General features: G+C 45.4%; 1 protein-coding gene across 5 annotated transcripts in view; it reads right to left on the reverse strand.

Annotated features, from left to right (window-relative positions):
• Window positions 1–2,276: 2,276 nt before the first annotated feature.
• Window positions 2,277–24,101, reverse strand: part of TPST1 (tyrosylprotein sulfotransferase 1) — a 114,208-nt gene continuing 92,383 nt past the window's right edge. For 3 of the 5 annotated variants that reach the window (XM_074263964.1, XM_074263963.1, XM_074263965.1), the window contains 2 exons: window positions 12,801–12,851; window positions 2,277–2,868 (listed from right to left, as the gene is read on the reverse strand). In XM_074263964.1, coding sequence (XP_074120065.1) covers window positions 2,830–2,868; window positions 12,801–12,851 — 90 coding nt within the window. In that variant the 3' untranslated portion in view covers window positions 2,277–2,829. Of the gene's footprint in view, window positions 2,869–4,886; window positions 4,937–12,800; window positions 12,852–24,101 lie in introns of all 5 variants that reach the window. The other 2 variants (XM_074263966.1, XM_074263967.1) reach the window with 1 other exon arrangement.

Below are 24,101 nucleotides of genomic sequence, written 5' to 3' on the forward strand. Positions count from 1 at the left end.
AACATGTATTGGACTGCCTGCCATTTAGGAGAGGAGGTGGGGGGAAGGAGGGAAAAAGTTGGAACAAAAGGTTTTGCAAGGAAGAATTGCCCATGCATATGTTTTATAAATAAAAAGCTTTAATTAAAAAAAAGAGAGAAAGGGAATGGAATATTGTATGTGCTATTAGAAACAGCCACGGGTTGGTTTGCCAGAGCTGCTTTTATTTTTTCTTCTCTTTTTTATTCCTTGTTACAAGGGTTGGTTTGTTGAGCAGAGAATGGAAGAAGAGGTACACTTAGAAATTAATGTGATGTGGAAAAACAAATGGCATCAATAAAAAGTAAAGATAGCTTTAAAAAAGATCCTTTAATCTCTTTCCTAGTGTGTGTGGATATATTTATATTTTAATTGCCATTAAACTATATGAGCCTTGTATATAACTATGCCCATTCTTTCTGCATCATTTCTTATGAGGAAATCACGCCGACTTTAATTCTTTAAACATTTTCTGCAGGCATTCTATCCCACCCAGTAGGAAAGGAATGGATAGCTTGTTCAGCTCTGCAAGTCATTGCCCGTATATTGCTTCCTGACTATTGCCATTTCCTCTGCCATCGTGTGATGACTTCAAGAGGGTCTACAGTCTGGAGGGCAGAGATCCCACCCTGCTTTTCCCACAGGGGTCCATCAATGGGAAGACATGGACGAGAAGATTACTTCGACTTTGGGGCAGGGTTTATCTCTTCTAGAAGCCCCTGAGTGCAGTTCCTTTCTGGCCCATGAGTTCAGTTGTTTATCAGGGAAGAGTGGAGGAAGGAGATTGGACGGGAAGCCAGGAGATCGCACCCTGGCTGTCACTAATCAGCTGTGTGACTGAGTCAAGCCTTTCCATGGCCACGTTCTACCTCTGAAAAATGAGACAATTGGACTACATCAGGAGTTCTCAACGTGGCGTAAATGAACTTTAAAAAATTTAATTCACTTTTTAAAAATATAACAAATGTAATTTTCCATATGATGTACTTTCTCTGGAAATCTATGTGTTTTGTTTTGTGTATTTTTTAGTGAGGCATTTGGGGTAAAGTGGTGTGCCAGATTTGAATTCAGGTCCTCCTGACGCCAAGGGTTGGGGTTCTGCCCACGGTGCCACCTTGCTGCCCCGTTTTATGCATTTTAAAATATAATTAGGATACAATGTTGGTGGAATCGTGAATGGATTCAGCCATTCTGGAGAGCAATTTGGAACTATGCCCAAAGTGTATCCCAAGGACATTATAAAGGAGGGCAAAGGACCCACAATGCAACAGTGCTTGTAGCGGCTCTTTTTGGGGTAGCAAAGAATTGGAAAATGAGTGCATTTCCATCAACTAGGGAATGGCTGTACAAGTTGTGGTACATGAAGGTAATGGAATATTAGCATTCTATTAAAAATGATGAACAAGTTGATTATAGAAAGCCTGCAAAGATTTACATGAACTGGTGCTGAGCAAAACATGCAGAACTAGGAATACACTGTATACAACAAGAGTGTGCGATGAACATCTATGAAAGACTTGGTTGTTCTCAGTGGTTCAGTGATCCAAAGCAATCCTAAAAGACTTTGGACCGAAAATGTCAACTGCACCCAGAGGAAAAACTATGGAGACTGAATGTAACTCAACACATACTATGTTCACTTTTCTTCTTTTTTTTCTCTCATAGTTTTTCTCTTTTGTTCTGATTTTTCTCTCCCAACATAATTCATAAGGAAACGTGTTTTAACCAGAAAAATAAAACAATTTAAAAAAAGGAAGTTTGGGATCATATTGGTAAGGGCTATGAATGCCAGAGTTTAGACGTGAACAACGACCCCTTTAAGCAGAGTACCAGCATGATGGAGATTATGCTTCTAGAAATAGTAGCTGGATGGAGTGAAGGGAACAGTCTGAGTCCGAGTGATCAAAAGAAAAATAACACTGGTCACAATTAGTCTTTCAGTTTATTTGTCAGACCATGATCTGGCTGAGGAAGACTGTTCCTTGATAGCAGCTGGTAAAGAGAGACTTCTCTGGCTCAGAATTGTCTGCAGAAATTGGAGAATAGGAAAATAGTACATGGTGAACCAAGATATTTGTTTAATGGATTAATACTTGTTAAGGTCAGGACAACATGCTTCCTGTGGAAGCGTCCCAAAGAAACAGACCTGGGGGACGGAGAGCGAGCTCGTGGTCCTGCTCGGCTCGGCTCAAAGCAGCTTGGGCATTATCAAATGCACAGTCCTGGGAGGAAAGAGAGGTGGACAGCACTAGAAAGTCTCACATTTAAAGCTTTTATTTTGAAAAATAAAATACAAAAGTCATTGGATTGTAAATGTACATGATTCTCCACCCTCTCAGAAATAACACATAATTCTTTAAATAATTAAGCTATTTAACACCATCCACATTAATAAGATTTCAACAGTAACAACTGTTCTACAAAACATTTGGGACGAGCACAGACCACCCATTCCAAAAGCCCCCCCCATCCAGATCCTGCCTCTTTTTTTAGAAATTCCATTTTACAAATCAAAGTCTTAGAATCGGATTAAGGAAAGTCGTGGATCCGAGCAGCTGCAGCAGAGATCTGGCCTGGGCTGGGGGGCATCTTTCCCCTTCCTGACCTTTTACCCCTACTAGGTCCATGCAATACCTTACTCTGTTACCATTGAGGTACGTGAGCGTCCCGGCAGGGAAACAATTCACTTGTGACAGCTGACGTGTGCCGGATGGAACCACACAGAGGAAGGGGACGGACGAGAAAGAGAGGCTGAAGACGCAGGTGGCGACGTCCCAGCCCCCGGATGGACGGACGGATGGACAGCCATTCCTAGAGATCGCCCATCCCTTGAAAAGGCAGAATTCCTTCCTAGGGGGAGGAGACAGAACACGATTATAGGCCTGCCCTCATCTCCCACTGAGCTACCCAGCCTCCACCCTCACACTGAGGCAGGGAAGTGGAGGGAGGGGACCAATTGACAGTTACTCAGCACAAGCACGGTGTGTATAAACACACGTATGTATGTGTGCAAACACACACATACACACACATACCTGCACATCAACAAGAAGAACTCAGCCTAACGCCTGGCATACAGTAGGTGCTCAAGAAATCTTTACTGGATTGGACTCAGACCCAGACGTGAACCATTCCAGTCCCGTAGCAGTCCCGAGACACAGCCACGGGGGGTTATTACAGAAGCTGAGAGCCGGCAGGGACTCTGGGGCCAGGCTGCCCACTGTCCGCGCCGTTTCCATGGATCACTGTTGCCATATGTTCTAGAAGAACTCCCAGAGGACCCCAGTTGGGGCTACCTAATGAGTCCAAATGGTGCCCAGAAATACTGGCACCCCAAGGGGAAGCCCCGCAGCCCCTCTGCTCTGTCCTTCTGCAGGGTTGCTTAGGTAAGGGCCCACACTTTGGGAAGGAGCAATAACCCAAGGTTAAAAAGGCCAGAGTTTGGGGCTGGGTTGGCGGTACCTCCTGGGGCTATTTCACAGCACTGGCCCTTTAAGATTATCTCAGTGCCCAATGCCCTGCAGGGGGGTTAGGAATGGAGAGCTCCTCATCTTGCTCACCTGCCTACACCCCCCTCCGGCTGCTTCACCCAAGGGACCATTTCCCCTGCTATGGATTCACTTCCATGAGAACGAGCCTCCCAGAGCAGGGGCTGAGGGCTCTTCACAGGAAAGTCCTGGTAGCGGCCGCATCCTAGGTCCCCTCCCCTTCAGACCATTCCAAACCTGGGGGATGCCCAAGGAGCCAAGAAGGAAGCCTTTGGAGGAGCCCGCTGGACCCTCTGACTCCTCCTCTGTCCACCTGCCTCTCAGAGGGCCTGGCTGGGCACCCCAGGGCATTCAGGAGGTGGGGACCAGACAGCCACAAGTGAGCTTGGGGATCGTCTTGTCTGGGCCCCTCCTCCTACAGAAGGGGAAGCTCAGAGGAAGTCACTCCTTCCAGGTCACCCAGGATTTAGAAGCGTGTCCTCTGAGCTCTTCCTCAGCTTGGCCCCAGAGCTCCAGGGCAGTGAGAGGCCATCCTGATGGGGGCTACTTTTCACTTTTGGCTTCTCAGTGCTGGCACCCCCCTACTGTAAAAAGCCACCTGAAACCCCCGGCCCACTTAGGGCTAGGTCTAGCGCGGCTCCCTGGCATCATGGCAGGACTCAGTCAGGGCCTTAGGAGACCTGCACTAGCTAGAGCTCTGCTATGAAAGGAGCCTCCCCATCCTGGAGCAGGCCATCGGCCAGGTGTGATTCACAGCCAGGGGGAGAAAAGATGATTTTTCAAAGTTAATCCAAAAAGCTTCAGCCTCAGGACAGAGACCTCGGGAGCTCCCTTGGAGCTTCCCTCCTGCCCTGAAAGGACCACTCCGAGATGGCTCTCTGGACTTCTCTCAGGCTGGCCTTTCCCAAACATCGCCTCACTGACCTCACCAGCAGGGCAGTAACAGAGGAAAGGATGCCGCCCTGGAGCCAAGGCCCCTGGTTTTGATCCCCAGCCCCGGGGCCTGATACCTGTGCAATCTTAGAGGCCTCAGTTTCCTGACTGGGTGACCGTATCTGACGATCACCCGAGGACACAGGTCTTAAAGGGAGTATCACGATAGCCATTATACAGAGAAGGAAACTGAGGTTCTCCAGACTTGCCCATGGTCACACAGCTACCAAGTGCCGGAGGTGAGATCTGAGCCTGGGAGTCGCCCCGCTGTCCCTCGGGCTGAATGTTGTCTAGGCCCTTCCAGATCTAAGTGTCTAATCTGGGCCCGGGGAGCCACCCGCACAAAGCGAAGGTGGGCGACACGGACGCTCCCTCCTGACAATCGCCATGTTACAGAGAAGCCGAATTGGAGGAACAAAAAGCACGCCCAGTGCTTCTGACCATCACCTTGGGTGTGACGGAGACGTCTCCACTCTTCTCTACTCGCCCGGTTCGTTCTGTTAAGGGAAGCAAAGAATAATTTAAACACATTTCAGTCCACTGGGACCCCAAATAAGCAGCAGCAGCAGCAGCCATGGAAGCCGGGCAGCCTGGGGGTCGTCTGACCTGCAGGAAATGCAGCCCCGGGGCCCCTAGATTTAGAGCTGGAAGGGCCCAGAATCCATCTACTTCAGCCCACTGATCGGAACAGGTGAGGGAACCGTGGCCTGCGGGACTTTGCCAAGCTCCCCAGGTAAGAAAGGCCGAGCCAGAGTTCAAACCCAGAGAAGGCTCCAAGGAGCAGCACAAGGCCTGCTGGGCCGGGCCTGGAGTCGGCAGGCACCCTGATCCATGGAGCACTTCCCAAGTCTCCTCACTTGAGACCCCAAATCTGGAGCAGCCCTTGTCCTCAGAGTTGCTGTCCTACTGGGAGACAGAAAGGAGTCGACAGATAAGGTGGAGGGGAGGAGGAAGAGGACACTCAGAACAAGGGGGATGCAGAAGGCTTCCCTGGGGAGGTGGAACAGCGGGTGAGGCTGGAAGGAAGCCGGAGCCTGTGAGAGGCCCAGGGGAGGAGGGATGGACACCGGACCAGCTGGGTGCACAGCTCACCGTCGAAAACCTAGGTATTAAGCTGGACCTTAACCCAATCTCAACTGGTGTGTGAGAAGCTAAAGATCTGAAGCAAAAAAACTCAAATTCAGCCAATATTTAATAATAAAAGTCAATATCCGGCCAATATCAATGTTCAGCTAATAACTTAGCATTCGGAGGGCAGAGACACCACTGAGACGGGGCAGTCCCAGCCCTCCTGGAGCCTACTGACTAATGGAGACACGACACACGCAGCTATCTGTGACACAAAAGAGCAAGAAGCCACAAGCGTGGGGGGATCATCAGAACTGAGATCACAGAGATCTGAAGACGCAGCTTCAGGAATTCAAGAGGCAGAGAGAGGGCGAGAGCCGAGGGTGGAGGTGGGCAAACTCAGGGCCTGGACGGTGACAGCCGTTGTTCAGCGGGACTGGACTGCAGCGCGTGGAGGGGAGGAGCATGAGGCTGGTCTGCAGACAGAAGCCAGATCGTGGCGGGCCGGCTAAAGGAGGCTCTGAGCCAGGAGGGAAGAGGAGCCATTCATGAGTCCTAGGAGGAGATGCGGTACAACCAGGAACCCCTCATAAAGCGAGCAAGAGGGGAGAACCAGGGCAAAAAAGTCCGTGAGAAAGCTAAGGCAAGGTGCCCGATGGGCGATGAGGAGAATAGGAGCAATCAAAAAAAATCAAGGAGAGAAACGATGTTGATATGATCAACAGTCCTGGCTTTGATTGTTAGGAAATCCAAGAGAGAGGGAAGAGCCAAGTTCCAAACATGGGAGACCGGGGGGAGCCATTGTTACATAAAATGGAGGCAGAAGAAGAACAGGTCCAGGCCTCATATAGTAAACATTTTGGACATGGTGAGTTTGTGGTGCTAGCAAGGCCCCCAGGTATGCGGTACCTGTATATATATAAATACATATATAACAGTTTATATACGTACACAGTGTGAGTGTATATATATACACACACACACATACACAAATTATATATACAGTAGACACATGTGCACAGTATATATATATATACTATATACAGCATAGATATGTATATATACTGTATATATGTGTAGATAGTTGATGCTTGCAACAATAGTTTTGAGAGTTACTTGCACAAAGGCAGTAACTGAAGATGTAGGAATGGCCGAGATTATCAAAGAAATCTAGAAAGAGAAGGGGGCTCTGACCTTGGGGTTGGCAAGCTAAGGTTAGAGAGGTAGGAGGAAAACCCAGAGCCAAGGAGGAGAGAGCACCCCTCGGGAGGAGGCCATGAAGATTCTGGAAGGGCACCGGACGTGGCGATTAGAACAGCCCTGATGCCCTCCAGGAGGGTAATTTCAGCGGAATGGTGGAAGTGGAATCAGGACTGCCAAAAAATCGTGGGTGGTGCGCCAGTGAAAGCACTGGGGGCAGACAAATTATTCCAGAAATATGGGCCCTTAGGGGATGAGAGATGGAGCAGTAGAACTAGCCCCCATCCCAGACCCCCACTACCACGTCAGCGGCTGTGTGTTGCCCAGCCAGTGTCTTCCGGCTTTTCTAGTCTAGAAAGTCCACCGGAATGCAGACCCCGCTCCCAAGGAGTGAGCGGGCGGCTCCTTCATTTCCGGGCCTCTGCTTTCCTAATAAATGCTGCTTAAAATGTGTTGGAGTGTCAGAACCTCTCTATTCAACTGCAAAGATCATTTTCCAACGATCTCTTGGGATATGGGCCAAGCACTGGGATCTCTGGGTTACTGGGTCTCCAACATTTAATCATTTTCTTAGCACAAATCCAAACTGCTTTACATAAAGGTCAGGCCAATTCATGGCTCCACTGGCTTCTATAATCCCGCCGCCTGCCCCCCCAAACCCTGCCTATTGTTATCTTTCGTCTCCTTTGGCAATCTGTGTCTGAGAGATGGCACCTCTCCCATCATTAGTGACCTGAAGCCATGTTTATTTAATGATGATTCATATTAATGAGTGGTTTTACTCTTTCCTGGGCCTGCTGACATTTTGTTGCTGGCTTTTGTCTTAATGTTTTATAGATTTTTTTTAAAACCAGTTGCTTCATTTTCCCATTGCAGTTGCCTTGTAACAAAGAAGTACAAGCGAGTGACCTATTAAATCAGAAAGGGCATAGGAAACCTTCTGCCAGTGTAGGCCTCCTTTCCCCCATCACCCCTCCTGCCCTGAAAGGAAAAGGGAATCAGTCACTTAGAGACCACCCAATATTTCCAGAGCTGGGTCCTCGCCAACAGTGAAATGGATTTTAATGGAAACATAGGCAAGAAGCAGAATGGCAGCAGGCCCGTGGGCAGAGGCTGCACCATGACCCGCTTCTGAATTTCAATATTATATCAGATATTTCAGAGCCCAGTCCCAGGAAGAGGGAGCATCAGGGAATAGGGCCTTCTGGGACACAGGCTCTAGCTGGTTCTGAAATCAACTCTGATCTGAAAGAAGGGACAGCAACCAACTCTTTTGTGGAATAGTGTAAAAGCAACATGGTGTAGAAGCAATGGATGTGGAATCAAGGGCCAGGCTCAAACCCTGAATCTGTTGCTGGGAGCTCCCTGAGTGACCTTGGGTCAGCCTCCTTGGGCTGAATGACCCTGGATAAGTCATTTTTCCTCATTGGGTCATAATCTTCTTATCTGTAAGATGCAAAGATCAGACTAAATGACCTTTAAGGTCCTTTTCAACTCTATAAACCTAAACGGCAGTCACCCAAATAGGAGGGAACATTTTCCCTGGGAAGTTTTCAATGCAAGGTCAGAAACCATCCAGCCTTCCTTGTTGCAAAAAGGAAGTTCTACTCTAAGGGAGCCCAAGTACCTGCATTTACACATCCTGCTATCTGGGTCAACAAAGACTTTTAAGTACCTTTGATGGATGAGAGCCGGTGGTCAGTGCCCTTATTCTAAGGCAGACGGGCATCTGACACAGCCGCAGCCAAGTCTAAGGTGGGGGGAAAGAGGGGAGAGTCAGACAAAGTCTTTCAGGAAAAGCTCAGGAGGAGGATTAAATTTTTTTGTCAGGAGGATAAGGGCACCCTTCCTTTTCCACAGTCATGGACCTGACCTGAGGGCCAGGATCAAACACTGGGCATGTTTTTGCCCCTTTTCAAATAAAAACTCCATGAGAGTGATTACACATGCAGCCAAAAACAAGTCATGGCACCCAATAACTCCAATAGTGGCAATTTCATCAAGGGTTGTTTTTTTCCCAGTTGGGGAGGGAGATTTATGTTTTCTTTCACAACATGACTTATATGGAAATGTTTTTGCATAACTTCACATGTGGTTTCTTAATTGGGGGCTAGAGGTGGGAACAAGAGAGAATCTGAAACTCAAAAGTTAAAAAAAAAAGTAAAAAATGGTTTTAAATGTAACTGGGAAAAGTATTAAATAAATTAAATAAGAAACAAAAAAGTTTAAAAAAAATTACATAAGATTACAAAGGAAAAAAAAAAGTTTCATCAAGAAAAGGAAAAAAATTAAATGATTCCTAAATACAAACTAATAGCACGGGAGTAGGGTAAGTTTTCTCTCCACCTCCTGTCTCAGGTGCGAATCTCCTCATTCTAGGTTCTCACTGCCCCACAAGGTTTTCGGTCATAGCTTCCGGTTCATGGCACACTGATGTCAAAGCTGATACCCTTGAGCTGGGCCTTTAGTGTGGCTGCTTAGAGGAGGGGCATCTTCTTCAAGAAGAAGAGACCCAGGAGGTAAAGACAGACCAGACCATGGGGAAGAAAAGAGCCTCTGTGGAAGAGGATAAGTTCCAGAGAGATGAGATGCATGAGCCAAAGCTACAAAATGACCAGCCCCAAAGCCTCTGTATTCATGAGCCTCAAGGAAACAAGTTCGCCATCCCTAATAACTAGAGTCAGAGGTGAAAGGTGAGAGAAAAGAGACTCTAGGCAAAAGAGGAAAAGGGAATTTATGGTCTCTATGAGAAAATGTGGGAGAAGAGAAAGAGATGTCCAATCTCACTTGCAGAGAGATCAGCTGAAGAAGCTGTTCTGTGGCCAATGTTTTGTTAGCCCAAATGCTCGCATAAAAACTTAGGATCCTTAGAAAGAAGGGAGAGAAATTCCACTATTCCCAAGAGAAAATTAAGTGGGAATTGTTGTCGTAAAGATTAATGTGAGGAAACCCCCTAAAAAAAGAAGCTGGTCTACAATACTGTGCCCAAGTAACAGATGGATTATAGAAAGAATGGCAAATAATCCAAATATTCAGCAGTTGAACAAGCGCTGGTATAATGATGTAATGGGAGACTATCAGGCTCTTAAAATACTGCATATGAGAACTATAAAGAAATTATGAAGTTATGCAAAGCAACAAAAACAGAACCAAAACAATACTACCAAGATATGAAAGGAAGTACATCACTGCTAAATACAAATACAGAGCTAAGGGAACAGAAAATAGCAGAAACAAAAGGAATAACTAGAGAGCTGTTACAGACATGTTTGACAGGTTTCTTTTAAGTATAAAATAGTATTAAATAGATGCATATTTGACTGAATTGTTTGCAGTTAATTACATAATACAAGAAATTAAAACAAGACAAGGCCAAATCAAGCCTTTGTCTCCCAGACAACAGATTCTGGGTCAGAACTTCAATAGAGGGTAATCCCTGGCCCTCTGACATTCATTAGTCAATCATGTGGTTGGTGAAGATTTATGTCAAATTTCTTTTTCAAAATTCTACTAGGGGTAGTGAGATGGCGCCGTGGATACAGCACTGGCCCTAGAGTCAGAAGGATCTGAGTTCTAATGCTGCCTCAGACCCTTCCTAGCTGTGTGACCCTGGGCAAGTCACTTAACTGTCTCAGAAAAAGAAAAACAAAACAATAAAAATTCTACCAGGAGCTGAAGGCTGAAGTGAGGCATGAGATCTAGCACCACAGCATGGGCTTTGTCACATGGCAACACCACTTTACAGGTTGTCTCGCTCAAAATCCCCAAACCTTTCATTGGGGAAGTCCAGGAGCCATCCAGGTCTTTGAGATAATTTGGACAAAGACTGCACTTTTCCATTCTCTTATCAGATTCTAAGAGGCATTATTAGGAGGAGGAAAAAGAGAAAGAGGAGGAGGAAGAAAAAGAGAAAGAGGAGGAGGAGGAGGAAAAGAAGGAAGAGGAGAAAGAGGAGGAGGAGCAGGAGGAGGAGGAGGAGGAGGAGGAATAATAACAGTGCCTTGCAATGTGATGGCTGATAAAATTCTAAACTGACCTGAAGGTATTTTTTAGGTGTAGTCCCGAGCAGATCGCCGGGCTACTTTTAAAATCTGCCTTTAGAATGCCTGAAATTCCTCCGATAGTGAACTGTCTTCTACATACCTTTCTTGTTACTGCAAAAAATATAAATATTGCTAAGGTGAGGCAGTCCTTGATTTATTTCATATTAAAGCGTAAATGGCTGATATCAGAGGCTTTTCTGAGAAAAGGTTTCTATCGGGGAGGTAAGAAGAAAACAGGAAGGTTCTGGGTGATTGAAGGGATTAGAGCCAGGGAGGGTATGGGAAAGGGATAGAAAGGAATTTTAGGATTTTTGAAAATACGAGTAATGCACAAAATAAACGAAGTCGTAGAAATAATAGCTTACATTGATAGAATGCTTCGAGGCTTATAAAGTGCCTTGTATCCATGATCTTATTTTGTCCTTACAACCACCCTTGGAGGTGGACGCTAGATTATCTCCATTTTACACATGAGGAAACTGAGGCAAACAGAACTTCAGCCCAGAGTCACACAGCTAGTAAGTGTCTGAGGCTGAATCTGTATTCAGGTGTTCTGGACTCTAGGCCTGCTACTGTATCTATCCCGGCCTCTATCCAGGTCTAGGGATGTACCCTGTTGTTATTATTAGTGGTACCTGAAAGAAGTAGGACAGAAACACGGCTTTTTTCTGCTCAAGGACTAAATCTCAGAAGTTTTTCCTCTTCTATGAGTTTAACATTTCAAATGCTCCCACAATATACTATCCCCATTCAGACTTAAAGAGATAAGTTAAATATACTTCAGATTGCTTTGAAATTTTCTATGGAGGAGGATGAAAGGGGTAGGGAAAGACAGTGTGCCAGTCAAGAAAGTGCCTTGGAGGCCACTGGAGCCCCCAGCCCGGGCCTTCTGGGCACCTCTTTGCCATTCTTCTTGGCTTAGAGAGGGCAAACCTCCTCCTGGCTAACTATCCCTGGTGAGGCAGCTCCTCTGGCACAGAGGGTGGAGTCTGCCAGCAAAGAGAGCTGGGTACAAGCTTCTGCTCTGTCGCTTCCCTCCTTTGACCCCGGTTTCCTCAGTGGTAAAATGGGGGGGTAAAATGAGGGGTATGTGGCTTGCCCACTGGAGCTGAGTTTCTGTCCAGCTCTAAATCCATGACCTGTGATTCCTCACTCTAGTTAGGCTGTTTTCCCGTGGGGTCCCTGAAGCTTTGCCCCTTGTTCTACTAATCCCAGCAGTCTTATGGCCCCCAAGGCTCATGCACAGCAGCCCAGCTCAGTGCGGTGTCTCCACCTTCCATATGGAGCAGTGGTCCCCCCTTGTGGTCCCCATGCATGGGGCTGGCCTACCCCAGAGAGGGGAACTTGGAAGCACAACCCGGGTTCTGGATGCATGGCCAGCACGCGAGTTAGAACGATGGGAAGTCTGCAGTGACCCATGCCAGGACACAAGCAAGCCCCAGACCCTCTGCATCTTCTCTAACAGTTTGGGGAGTGGAGATGGACGATTGTGGCAGTGGCTGGGGAAGCTCCCAGGAGCAGCCATTCACCACACTAGGGAGCTGTGATTTACAAAGCCGTTGTACCACCCTGGGAGGTAGGCAGGGGAAGTACTGTTCCCATTTTACAGACTGGAAAACCGAGTCTTGGAGAAGTGAAGAGCTTTGTCCAGCCTTACCAAGGTAAGAAGTCTCAGAAGGGAAATTTGAACCCAGGACTCTAAATCCTGAGCTTTTCCTTTTCCCCCTCCACCAAGAGTGTGGCATAAATGAGATCACCGCTCCCCTTAGGCAGGGAGAAAGGGGGCGAAGAGGTCTTATATAATAACAAGCACACCAGCTTCCATCTCTCTCCCCACCACAGGGAGGATGGACATGGGCTTGCTCTCGGCAGTGTCATATTTCCATAAATTAAATCAAAATAAGATCAATCTTCCACTGAATGAGCTCTCAGAAATAATCCAATGACACTGTTGGCTAGGTCATTCCACCATCACCATCCAGCATCACTTCTGGTGGGCAATCCCAGTGTCCATCTGTCCCACACCAAAGAGGGACAATAGATACTGTACCTGTGGTTTGTCTTTGAGGAAATCAGGGAGCTGAAATTCTCCTTTGTAGACCTGAAAAAACAAAGTGGGCGACACTTTAAACCACGTCATCTCTGCAGGCTGTTTGTGGGACTTTGGCCATAGAAGGACCGTGGGCTGGTACTGGATGGCAGCAGACCCCTCTCGTTTCCCAAGACCTGCCAAGTTCATGTTTGGTGCTTAGGGGCCCGTGGGGAATTTGTCAGTCCTAGAGCAGCAGATAGAAAAGGCTGCGCTCTCTTCCCATCGGCTCTGACTCCCTCCCACGCCATTTTTGGCTCCATTTCTGGCTGGGACAGTTCCCAGTGTGTCCGAAAACCCCACGCTCCCAAACCCAAGTTCCGATCGAGACAGCCAAGGAAGAGAGTCAGCCTCGAATAGTCTTTGCCAACAGTAAATCTTCTACAGTCAAGGACAGATTTCTAACAGCTTTTTTGATGTTCAATTTAAATTTAACTTTACCTTTCTGACAAGGAGGTTTTTTCTTTCAATGCTTATGTAACTAACACTCCTATGTCTACTAAAATTATGGGGACACAAGTCAGTACTTTAATGATCTATGACTTTATTGTTGTGGACATTCTGTACCCCAACAGAGTTCGTGACTCTTGGACATTTCAGTACAATGGTTTCCAAATTTTATGTAATAATGCCCCACCTTTCTATAAAAAAGTTATGCTTTGCTTCTTTTCATAAAACAACTTATACAAATAATTCATATCTTGCATTTTCTTCAATTAAAATTAGAAAGTTTTTACAATTTTTGAACAAAGTCTAACCATATGATAAAAAAGACAAATAAGTATTTATGGGAAAAATCTTTTACAATAAAACTATGATTTAATTTTAAAACCAATTATTTTTGGTTATTATTTTTGAAAACCAAGTTTGGGGAAACAATGCAATCATACTGTACTTACCAAAATAAATGATGTAAAGAAGTGTAATCAATTATAAAAAATGGTACTTCCACATAAAAAACTGAGCCTAAGTTTATAAACTTCATGTTTAAATGCAGATGACACAACTGACAAATCATGTGTCTTGAGTCTTCTCAGCACTGGTCAAATGTAACCTTTCACCTGTAGTGTATTAAATAATCTCTGATCTCATACACTCAAACATTTAGAATCAAAAAGGATCTTAGAGGTCATCTAGTTCAAGACTCTTTTTTTGACAGACGAGAAAGAGTATCTTGCCCAAAGTCACACAGAAAATTAATGAGATAGAAAGGATTTGAACTCAGGATCTCTGATTCAATGCTTTTTCTTTTGTACCACATTACTCAGTTGGACTCCATTTGCTTTATTAGTTTCATTTTTATTGACTCAATTTTTTTCCATTGAAAAAAGTAGATTTATTGTTGGGGAAAGTTAGCTGCATTTGAAAATATCCAATAATTTGGGCTGTGGCATCATAGACTCATTAGAGGGCCTTGTGTTCCCCACAGAGGGGGTCTACTTCACCAGGTGGAAAACTCCCCCCTTAGGGGCCAACCTTTAGGACTTGCTGGGGATGATCAAATTTACCAGATGCTGGAGCCTTAGCAAGATGGGCTCCCGACACCTGCCTAAACCGGAGATCCTTCCTGCCATGGCTTGTGCTTCGAGATGCAGGGATACCTCCGCATCATGTGTGGTGGCCAAAGGAGATGGTGGACGATGAAGGAAAACAATAAAATATGTAACTTACATGATGGCTGTTTCCTCAAATAAAAAGTTTTCCCTCATCTGGCAATTAAAACCCCTCTTTTTCAACATTTACTGAAATATATCATAAATAATTCACAAAACAATGTTCCAAATCTCTGAGGGATTAATTACAATTTAAAATCAAATACGGCTTTCCAGCCCAATAAAACTCAGAGGCCTTGCTATTTTCATTGGAGCTTAGAAAGCTGGACATGGGCCAGACTAATGGAAGGAAAACTGCCCAGAGAAGTGGAAGAAGCTAGCTCAAAGCTTCTGCAGTTTCAAACTCAAACTCTGAGGCACCTCAAGTACTTTCTCTTACACGAAGCTGGCTCTGACTGCCCCTGCTCAAGGAGACCCCATTCATTTTCCTGAACTTTCTCATCTTCACTCATGACTTGTCATTTAGTCACTGACTGCCTGGGGAACACTAGTGAGCAAATAGTGTCTGTTGAGTGCAGTGAATGGATGGAGGAGAGGGGATCCAAAAAAGGATGAGCCGGGGTCCCTGCTACTAAGGAGCTTTTATCTCACTATAACTTGTTCAATGTTAGTTAGTTAATTTTTCACTTGTGCATGTCTGCTCTCTCTCTCTCTCTCTCTCTCTTTCTCTCTCTCTCTGTGTGTGTCTCTGTCTCTCTGTGTCTCTCTCTGTCTCTCTCTCTCTGTCTCTGTCTGTCTCTCTGTCTCTCTGTCTTTCTCTCTCTCTGTCTCTTTTTCTCTCTCCCCAAATGGACTACTACACGAGGCTCCAGGCCTTTGTCTGGGGGCAGAAGGCCATGCTGGCGGCAGAAGGCATGCTGGCAGAAATGACTGATTTTGCTCCCCTCCCAGGGGTTCTTTTCTGGGATGGAGAAGGCAAAGGTTAAAAAAAAAATCTTTATTTCAATATAATAAGCCTCTTTTGTAATCTTACGTATTTTATTTTATATATTTAAAAGCAGGGGAAGGATCCTTGGGCTTCATCAGACTATCAAAAGTATCTCTGACACTAAGATAAGAAAGAACTTCTCTCCTGGTGCTTTCTGGAGACATGCTGGAGCCTCAAGGCAACGTCCAGAGACCGAGTTTGTTCACAGCACTAGGTGGGAAAGGAGGACACGGCCTTCGCCCAAAATCAGGAAAAGAAAAACAGAATTAAGTCACAGTGACTCGGCCAGATGTCAGGATGAGCACGGCTTCCTGAGTAAGGCAAGCTTGCAGGTCTTGGGGTGGTTCTGTTTGGGCCTACCTGGGTTCTGATAGGCCAACCTGTGATGTTAACCGAGTGATGGTGTTGACAATCCTTGGCTGCCCAGCCAGTCCTGGTCTAGGAGAAGAATGGCAGCAATTACAAGGCACGCAGCAGCACCAGCCTCCACCTCAAAAGCAGGTCCGGGATGAGGGACCAAGTCAGACCACTCCTTTTACTGGTATTATGAACACTGTGCACTGGTAGGGTCTGGAGGGAGCACGGCCAGGCACGAGCAGAACCCTCTACCAGCTCTGAGTTCTTCTTCTTTGGGGAAAGGGCCTCAACCCCTGGAAGATGCTGGTAAGCCTGGAATCATGGGAGAGGTCTCTGAGAAAAGGGAGGTCCACAAGATGATCAGGCTTTCTTCACTTTTCTTCAGGACTCCAACATGAACTCTTTTTGGATTCTTTTATGTAAATAACTTCAATAGTGTGGTACTAGTAGATAAATGAAGGCACTTAGATGAGAGCTAGAAATGAGTAAAAATTCCCAGGTGAAACCCAAATTGGGCCACAAGTTAGAGAGCATGATGTCATGATTGATGTCTCCCTAGCTGAAATTCAGCCCATCTGTCCTCCATTGCCCTACACTTTGAGGAGACCTTGCTCTTTGGGCACAGGGATTGCTTGCTACAGCACCTCCCAAGGTCAAGGTAATAAGCTCTGGGTAAATGCTTGCTGATTGAATGAGTGATGTTCTTCCAAGAATGGCCCAGCTTTCCAGCAAATTTTGATTGGAAAGGAAGCCAGTCACATGATCTGACTCATTTTTGGATTTAAAAATAGAAGCAGCGGAAGTGAAATGACTTGTCCCAAATCCCACTGGTAGGAAATAGCAGACCCCAAAGTCAAACAAGGTCCTAGTCTTCAAAGCCCTCGCTCTTGTCTCTAGACAAACTGCCTCCATATGCAATAAGAAAACAATGGCAGCCTTGTCCAAAACCCCAGGAATGAATTCCTGTTCTCCAGAATAAAAATCAAAATACTTCTTCTACATAACGGATTGTAGCTCTCGGGCTGGAAGGGACCTCGGAGGTCAACCCAAACATTTGACAAACGAATCCACTAAGGCAGAGGGAGCTTGCAAGGATCTGACTTGGAGGCAGTTCAATGTACAAGTGCTGCCTTCTTTCTGCCTTTTGGTTTCTACCTTCCATTCTAATTAGAAAATCTTTCTCTGCTTATCTCTTGATTTTTTTTAGTTCAAGGAACAAAAGTATTATTCTTCAATGTCATTAAAAGCTGTTTAAATTACATTTCATTATTTCTGTTGTTATTGAATTTAAAAAGAAAAAGACCGTCACAAATGAAAGACCTAACAGAATGAAAATAGGCGAATTTATGATAAAACATCCTGGAGCTAAAGTCTACTTCTAATCCCTATGTAATCAGGAGCCTTTGAAAAGAAACAGTCTTGATTTAAGAAAACAGTTAATATGTATAATTCTATTCAAAAGGATAGTAGGGGTAGAGAGGAAGGAAAATGCCTAAGTAATTATATCTGGAGACATGGCACTCTGGTTAAACCCTAAGATTTCAACATCTGCCTTACTTAAATGCTGGTCTGAGAAGGGAGAGAGGAAGACCATACAGTATACAAAAAAATATACATCTTGGGAGCCAGAAAAGCTTTTCCCACAACTCTAGGGCTAGCTTTGCTGTTCCTCTCACTCAGGGTTCTGCAAAATAATTTAAATGACTTATCGTGGAGCATCATATTTAATGGTCACTTTACGCTATGATTTGAGGGCCATTCTGTCGAGCCTCCTAAAGGAGAGAAGGCTTGCTTGAGTGCGGCCAGGCCTGTTGGATCTCTGAAGCATTTACAGGGCAATGGAGAAGGGAGATTACATTTCTTCAGCTTGGCCCCAGGGTCTGCAGAGTTGAGTGATGAATGAGAAGCTGAGAAATCTTGCTGAGAAGCCGGTTTCTCTGGAAGAGATGATTTCCTAGAGATTGTAGCTGTTGAATGGGCTGCTCCGGGAGGCTCTGGACTTCCAGCCAGTGGAGATGAGAGGGGCATAAGGAGGATGCCCTTGGGACATCAAACGGCCTCAGCCCCTTTGGATTTCAGTGGGTTGCTTCATGTCAGCTCCAGCAGGGCATGGCTCGAAGAGAATAAGACAAATGTTTGGTGTCCAGTGGGTAACCAAAGAGCCTTAACTGGAGACGGGCACACCAGTCTTGAAAGCCAAGGACAGCTCTACCCACTGAATGGGGGTGCATTCCAGTGACAAAACTGGTGGTTACCACAAGAAATCAAATCCGGGCCTTCAACAAACAGGAAGGCCATGAATGGTATTTCCTCTGGTTAAGAGAACAGCTCAGCTGGACACAATTGTTTGTGGAAGTGGGTTCTCCATCTGCGGGTCAGCACCCTGAACTAGGTGTGCCGCAGCTGAAAGCCCGCTACCTCCGGGAAGGGGAAGGTGTGGGCCTCAAATAACAGAACACTCAACAGGCTTTCATGTGTGGGAGTAAAGACAGATTTGGAGTTAGAAGATGGAGGTTTGAATTCTGGCTTTACCATTTATAACCTTGTGTGAGCACAGACAGAATATTTCCCTGCTTTGGACCTATTTATACCTCACCTCTCCAATGGGAGGTAGACTGATGGTCTCTAAAGCCCTTTCCAGTTCTAAATCCTAAAGAACTGAGCAAAGCCCCGGCTTTCCTGATCTTCCTTTTCCTCATTCCTGAAAGGGGAGAAGTCAAAACTGCTTTCTCTAGATAGTGGAAAGAAGGGAGGAAACAAAACAGAACAAAAAAAGCATATTCTGGGCAGATGGAAAGTGCCTGGTACCACATCTGGGATAAAGCTGGAAGCATCACACTGCATGTTCCCTCTGCTCCAAGGGTAAACTCGTCCAGTGAGCCGTGGTACCCAGGGTCCAAGATGCTGCTAAATCTCTGTCTCCACTGGTCCTGGTCCCACAGCCAGGGAAGAGGCAGAGAAGGAAAGGACCGTCACCGTCATCCTCATCTGAATGAATCACATAATCAAGCATGGCTCCACAGAGAGTAAGTGCTGGGGGTGGGATTCTATTCCAGCCTTCCTGAGCCCACTCTATTCATCTACACACTGGCTCTAAGAAGGGAGAGCTGAGGGATGATGCTGAGGGGTTAGGAAGCATGTTTCAAGAACACTGCAAGTCCTTCTTGTGCGCTGGCTCCTGAGACCCCTGGAGAAGACTACGTGACTAGGCCACAAAGGCACTGCTGATGAGAGACAGACACTGCATTCAGAAGGGTTAGTCCAGGCTTTATATGAAATACAATAAAACCCATAAAGGCCGGTCTTCCATCAATCGGCTTTGCTGAAAGCAGCGGCGGGAGGCAGGGAGAGGGAGAAACCTCCGGGCCTGAGCATCAGGAGGGGCACTTTCTCCAGGCTGCCCTCCTCTTCTAACAGGCTTTCTGGGCTTTTGTCTAATGAGGGCAGAAAGAGATTACAGGGCTGCTTTGGATTCTCCCAAGGAACAGGAGTCCACAGTGAACAGCATCATGAAAGAAAAGGCCACAGGAAAAAGGCCCCCTCTGGAAGCTTTTGTTATGTGGCACAGACCACACGTTTCCATCTAAGAAGCTACAGCTGGCAGCAGATGATATTTGGAAAGAAAGGCTGATAGACAAATCAGGTTACTCTATGCCCTTAAGCTTGGCAGCAGAAATCAGTCTGGAATTCCTGGACTCCAAGGCCATTAATGACAGCCATAGCCTGAAAGCCTGGGACTGCCCAGGCAACTAGATCAAGAGCCATTCTAATTTTGTTTAAGGAGCCTTAGTCGTTTGAGGAAAGGTTTCTAAAAGTAAGCCTGCCAGTAATGTGGTCAAGATCACAAAGCTAATAAGGGATGGAGCCAGGTTTGAAATCCAAGTCCTCTTGGTCAAGGACCAAAAACAAAACAAAACCCCAAAACAGAACAAACAAAACCCCAAACGCCAAACAACTCAATTCACAACATGCACATATGTACGTTTATCATCTTCTCCATCAACTCAATCTGTAGTTGTTTGTATAATTCTAACAAACTAGTTTCTGGAAGACAAGAGGAAAGAAATGCTGCTAAGGCTGACATGATGACAGCAGAGAGAGGTGTCGGTTGACAATAAAGGAAGAAGCAGACAATATATAAAGCTGACTCCAAAAGCACATCAGGATGGAGCCACTGAGTGCCGAGACAAAGGCCTTCATTACATGCTCCAATGAAAGCCCTGGGAGCATTAATACACTTCATGGTAGTATACTGAGGGGCTAATGATGACTCTAAATCATTTCATTTCATTTAGTTATTTATTTTTATTATAGCTTTTTATTTATAAGATATATGCATGGGTAACTTTTCAGCATTGACAACTGCAAAACCTTTTGTTCCAACTTTTCCCCTCCTTCCCCCACCCTTTCCCCCAGATGGCAAGTTGACCCTAAATCATTTTAACAAGTTTATATTCTAGGTTCATAGGATCATAGAGCTGGAGATAGAAACGAGCTCGAAAACCATTTCATCCAGTCCCATCATTTTCTGTAACTTTCCCTCAGACCCCACTCTAACTTGTACTACTAGCACTAATAATGCTCAGAAGGAAGAACTCTCAGAGTTCTAAGAGGCAATCCTGTAAGGTATTCATGTAATCAAATAACTCATCCATTTCCTGTAGTTTAAGTGTGCACCTTCTTAACAAAGAGCCAGTACACTTAGTTATTCCTTAGCAAGAACATTTACTCAAATTTTGCGGTATTAACAATAGTTACGAAGCATTTCCTTTCTCCTAAACCTGTGGTGGACTCTCCCACAAAAGCACAGAAAGGACAACTCTCAACTCCTAGGCAACGATGCCCTTTCTTTTCTCAGAGGGATATGGCATCTGTGGTGGTGAGTTCACAAATGCTCTACTGCTCAGCTGGGTTGGTTCCCTCCGCTGCTGGGTGGACCAGGAGTTTGCTCTGCTGGTGGCTTCTTCCCCAGGGGAGGTGTTTCTGCTGAACAGGCCAATCTAGTGGATTGGGGAGGGTTTTCTCGAAAAGAGAAGCCTTCACTGTTTCCCCTACAATGGGAACCAACCCTTGGTAAAGCTCTGAGGTTCACCACATCCAGGTAGGATGTCAGAGAGGTCCAGCTTTTCCAGTTCTATTATTCTTCCCAGCTTAGAGGAAGCATCCTTTGGAGACAGACTTTACCTTTACTTACACTTCCCAGGCTCCCCTCGAGTTCTGTGCAGGTGAGTGGCTGGGGTCAGAGGTCTGGAGCAAGTTCATAGTCCCTGACACATTTTTCATATTCAATTGATCCTTTCTTAGGTGTGTCATATTTCCCTTTAAGCTTTTTTCCATTTCAATGTTTTTGTTCCTTCTGACAGGCAGTATCTAAACAATAACAGGAGCAGCTATTCAGAAAGGCTTGAGTTCAAATCCAGCCTCAGACACTTAATAACTGTTTGATCCTGGACAAGTCATTTATTCCCTGTTTGCCTCTGTTTCCTCAGCTGTTAAATGGGGACAGCACCACTTAGCTCTATTATTGTGAGGTTATTGTGAGGACCAAATGAGATAATGACTGTAAACCACTTAGCACCGTGATAGGCACCATAATTGCTATATAAATGTCAGCTGTTATTGCCATTAAATAGGACACACCTTTACTTCACTAATAAGGCCCAAAAAGGGTTGTGATGGGCCCTAGATGATACCAGAGGTAGTATTCAATCCCGGGTCCTCCCACCACAGTATGCATGCATCCATGCGGGCAAGGAATTGTACAATGGGTCTTATAAATAAATTTTAAAATAAATGTAACTGTCCTGTTTAGAAATCTTTATAAAAAGGACAGATAAATTTATTTTTTTAAATGTCTCGAAGTATAAAGCAATTTGGAAAACGAACCTCTCCAGAATGACTCATTCCCGGAGATTAGAAATAGCCGAGCTTTTACTAGTTATAGGTGACAGGAGCAACTGACAGAAACATTACTGATTCAACCACAGGATCCCAAGATTTCAGAACCATGGAGCTTATCTGGTCTAATCTCTTTATTTTAGAGACGAGGAAAGTACTTTTGGTCTAAAGGAGAAAATCACTGTCATGATTCTGATGGTTAAGGAGCAATGTCACCAGCCCCCAAGGACTGGCTGAGCTTCCTTGAATACACAACATGAACCACAAAATCTCTGAGCTCTAGAAACAAAACAGGGATTAAAGGCGGTCATACTGCTCATATTTAAAAAAAAAATAAAGCAAAAAATAAAACACCCCAGACAACTCTCCAATTGCCACATGATAAATGCGCCAACCTTTCCCAAAGCTAAGTGCAGGAGACTGGCCACATAAAAAGCAATCATGTCATCTGTGAATAAATTGAAACTAGAGCTTTTAATCCTTCCAAGTAATATAAAATATAAAAGGTTCTGAGATTTCCCCAAACCCCCAAAATTATATTTAATATATAAAGTTACGGGGGTTAAAAATGCAGGAATTTGAACCTGATAGTCTTGAGTTTGATTGACATTGGAACCTCACGGCCATCTGCAACTGGATTGGAAGAAAGGCAGGGGCCTTGGATGTCTCCTTCACAATGTATGTGCTCAATAACAACAGGTTCACATTTATATTATATTCTATGGTTACAAAATGTTTTTTTCATTATTATTTTACTTGACTCTCACAGAATTATTTTAAATATGACTGAGGAAAGTGGGACTGACAGGATCCAGTGACTTGCCCAGGACTCACCTGACCAGTAGGTGGAAAACCTGGGATTTGAACACAAGTCTTGGGAGCTAAAGGATCACACATGTCGAGTTAGAAGGGATTGTAGAAGTCTTCTGATAAAATTCTCTCTTTTACACCGAGGAAGCAAGAGGTAACCACTCAGTGGGTGAGCTGGAATTTGAACCCAGGACGTTCAGTATTCTTTCCACTCCCTGCTGCCTTTTACTGGACTCAGATGGCTCTGCTGAGAAAGTGAGGCTGGTGACTTTGTCCAACCTTCCCTCACTGAAATCCAACTCCCTCACATGTCATGACATCATCTCCCCGAGATGAGCATAAAAACAAGCCTTTCACTAAGTATTTTAAGCAAAATAAAGAGAAAACCTCCTAATTTTAAAGCCCGGCCGTGCTAGCATCCTTCCTAGGATTTCTTGTCAAGGTTTGGATGAGTTGGTAGTTTTACACGCTGAGAAAACATGTCCAATCAGGCTTCAGGATGCAGGAAGGAATCCAGATTTTGAAACTTTCAGTCCGTTATGGATCCCAAGAGGCCTGCAGTGACTCACCATCTCCAAGATACAAACATGACCATATCCACTGATAATATGTTCTCTTACATAACCTCTCTGGCCCTGCCATTGTTTTGGTTGCTTTGCCAGCTTCACTCAAGAGTTTGAGACTTACTATGCTGCTTGAGGAGAGACACAAAATGGTACGATTCCACTTTACTTGGTGTTATAAAGTCCCCTGATCAAGTGGATGAGTTTACAGGAGGCCTAGCTCCCTAAGGGAAGGTGTGGACAGAATCAGGGACACTTCTTTAAGAGAATTTAATAGGGCTCTTGGGCCTACCGAGCTTGTACACTCATTCACACCTCATTGAGGAAATGCAATTGAGGATTAGCAGTCAAGGATGAATTTTCTGGGTCCAGCTGTTAGGGATGGGGGCCATTCCTTTGTTCTGGAGCTAAACTTAGGGGCTCAGTCTCTGAGCCTGCTCTTTCAGGAGGGATCCAGGATCTGCAGAACAGAAATCAGGATGCCTGCACTGGAATGAGGAGGGGAAGTGAGAAGGGGGAAAGGAGAGGGAGGGCCAGTGGAACTGCCCACGTTCTTCTGGGGGCTGATGGCTTCTTGGGGCACAGGGTCACTGCAGCACATGCTCTCACAGCCCCACAGCCCCAGGAAAGGGAAACGTGGCAGCCTGAATCGCCGCCTTCTGGAGGAATTCCTAGAATTTCTGGACTGAGAATCTAGCATTTAGCCCCCCTCCCAACTGGAGAAGGAAGGGACCACATTAACACATGGAAGAAACGAATGCTGGATTTTTCCTACTGCTACTCCTGGGCAGCTTTAATGGGCAAGGGGATGTCAGGTGACCTGTTCAGGGAGCCCTTGGATAGTATCTAAGGTTGGAGGCCTGGAAGGCACTCTAGGGTGAAGAAGTGGCTCTCCAGAATGCCAGGATTGTTTTCTTCCAAAAAGAGTCCAAGCCTTTAGGACAGTGCTCAAAGTCCAGAGACTTATGGGCTACTTTGAATCCTGTGTGATATCTGCCATTTTCTGTAGAGTGAAATACAGGCTGGGGAGTCCCTGATCCGCACTGTTGAGGGAAGTACCAATAAGAGAGCTACAGTTTTACTTTTACTGCCA

Source organism: Sminthopsis crassicaudata, chromosome 4 (assembly GCF_048593235.1).
Source record: "Sminthopsis crassicaudata isolate SCR6 chromosome 4, ASM4859323v1, whole genome shotgun sequence".
NCBI lineage: Eukaryota > Metazoa > Chordata > Mammalia > Dasyuromorphia > Dasyuridae > Sminthopsis > Sminthopsis crassicaudata.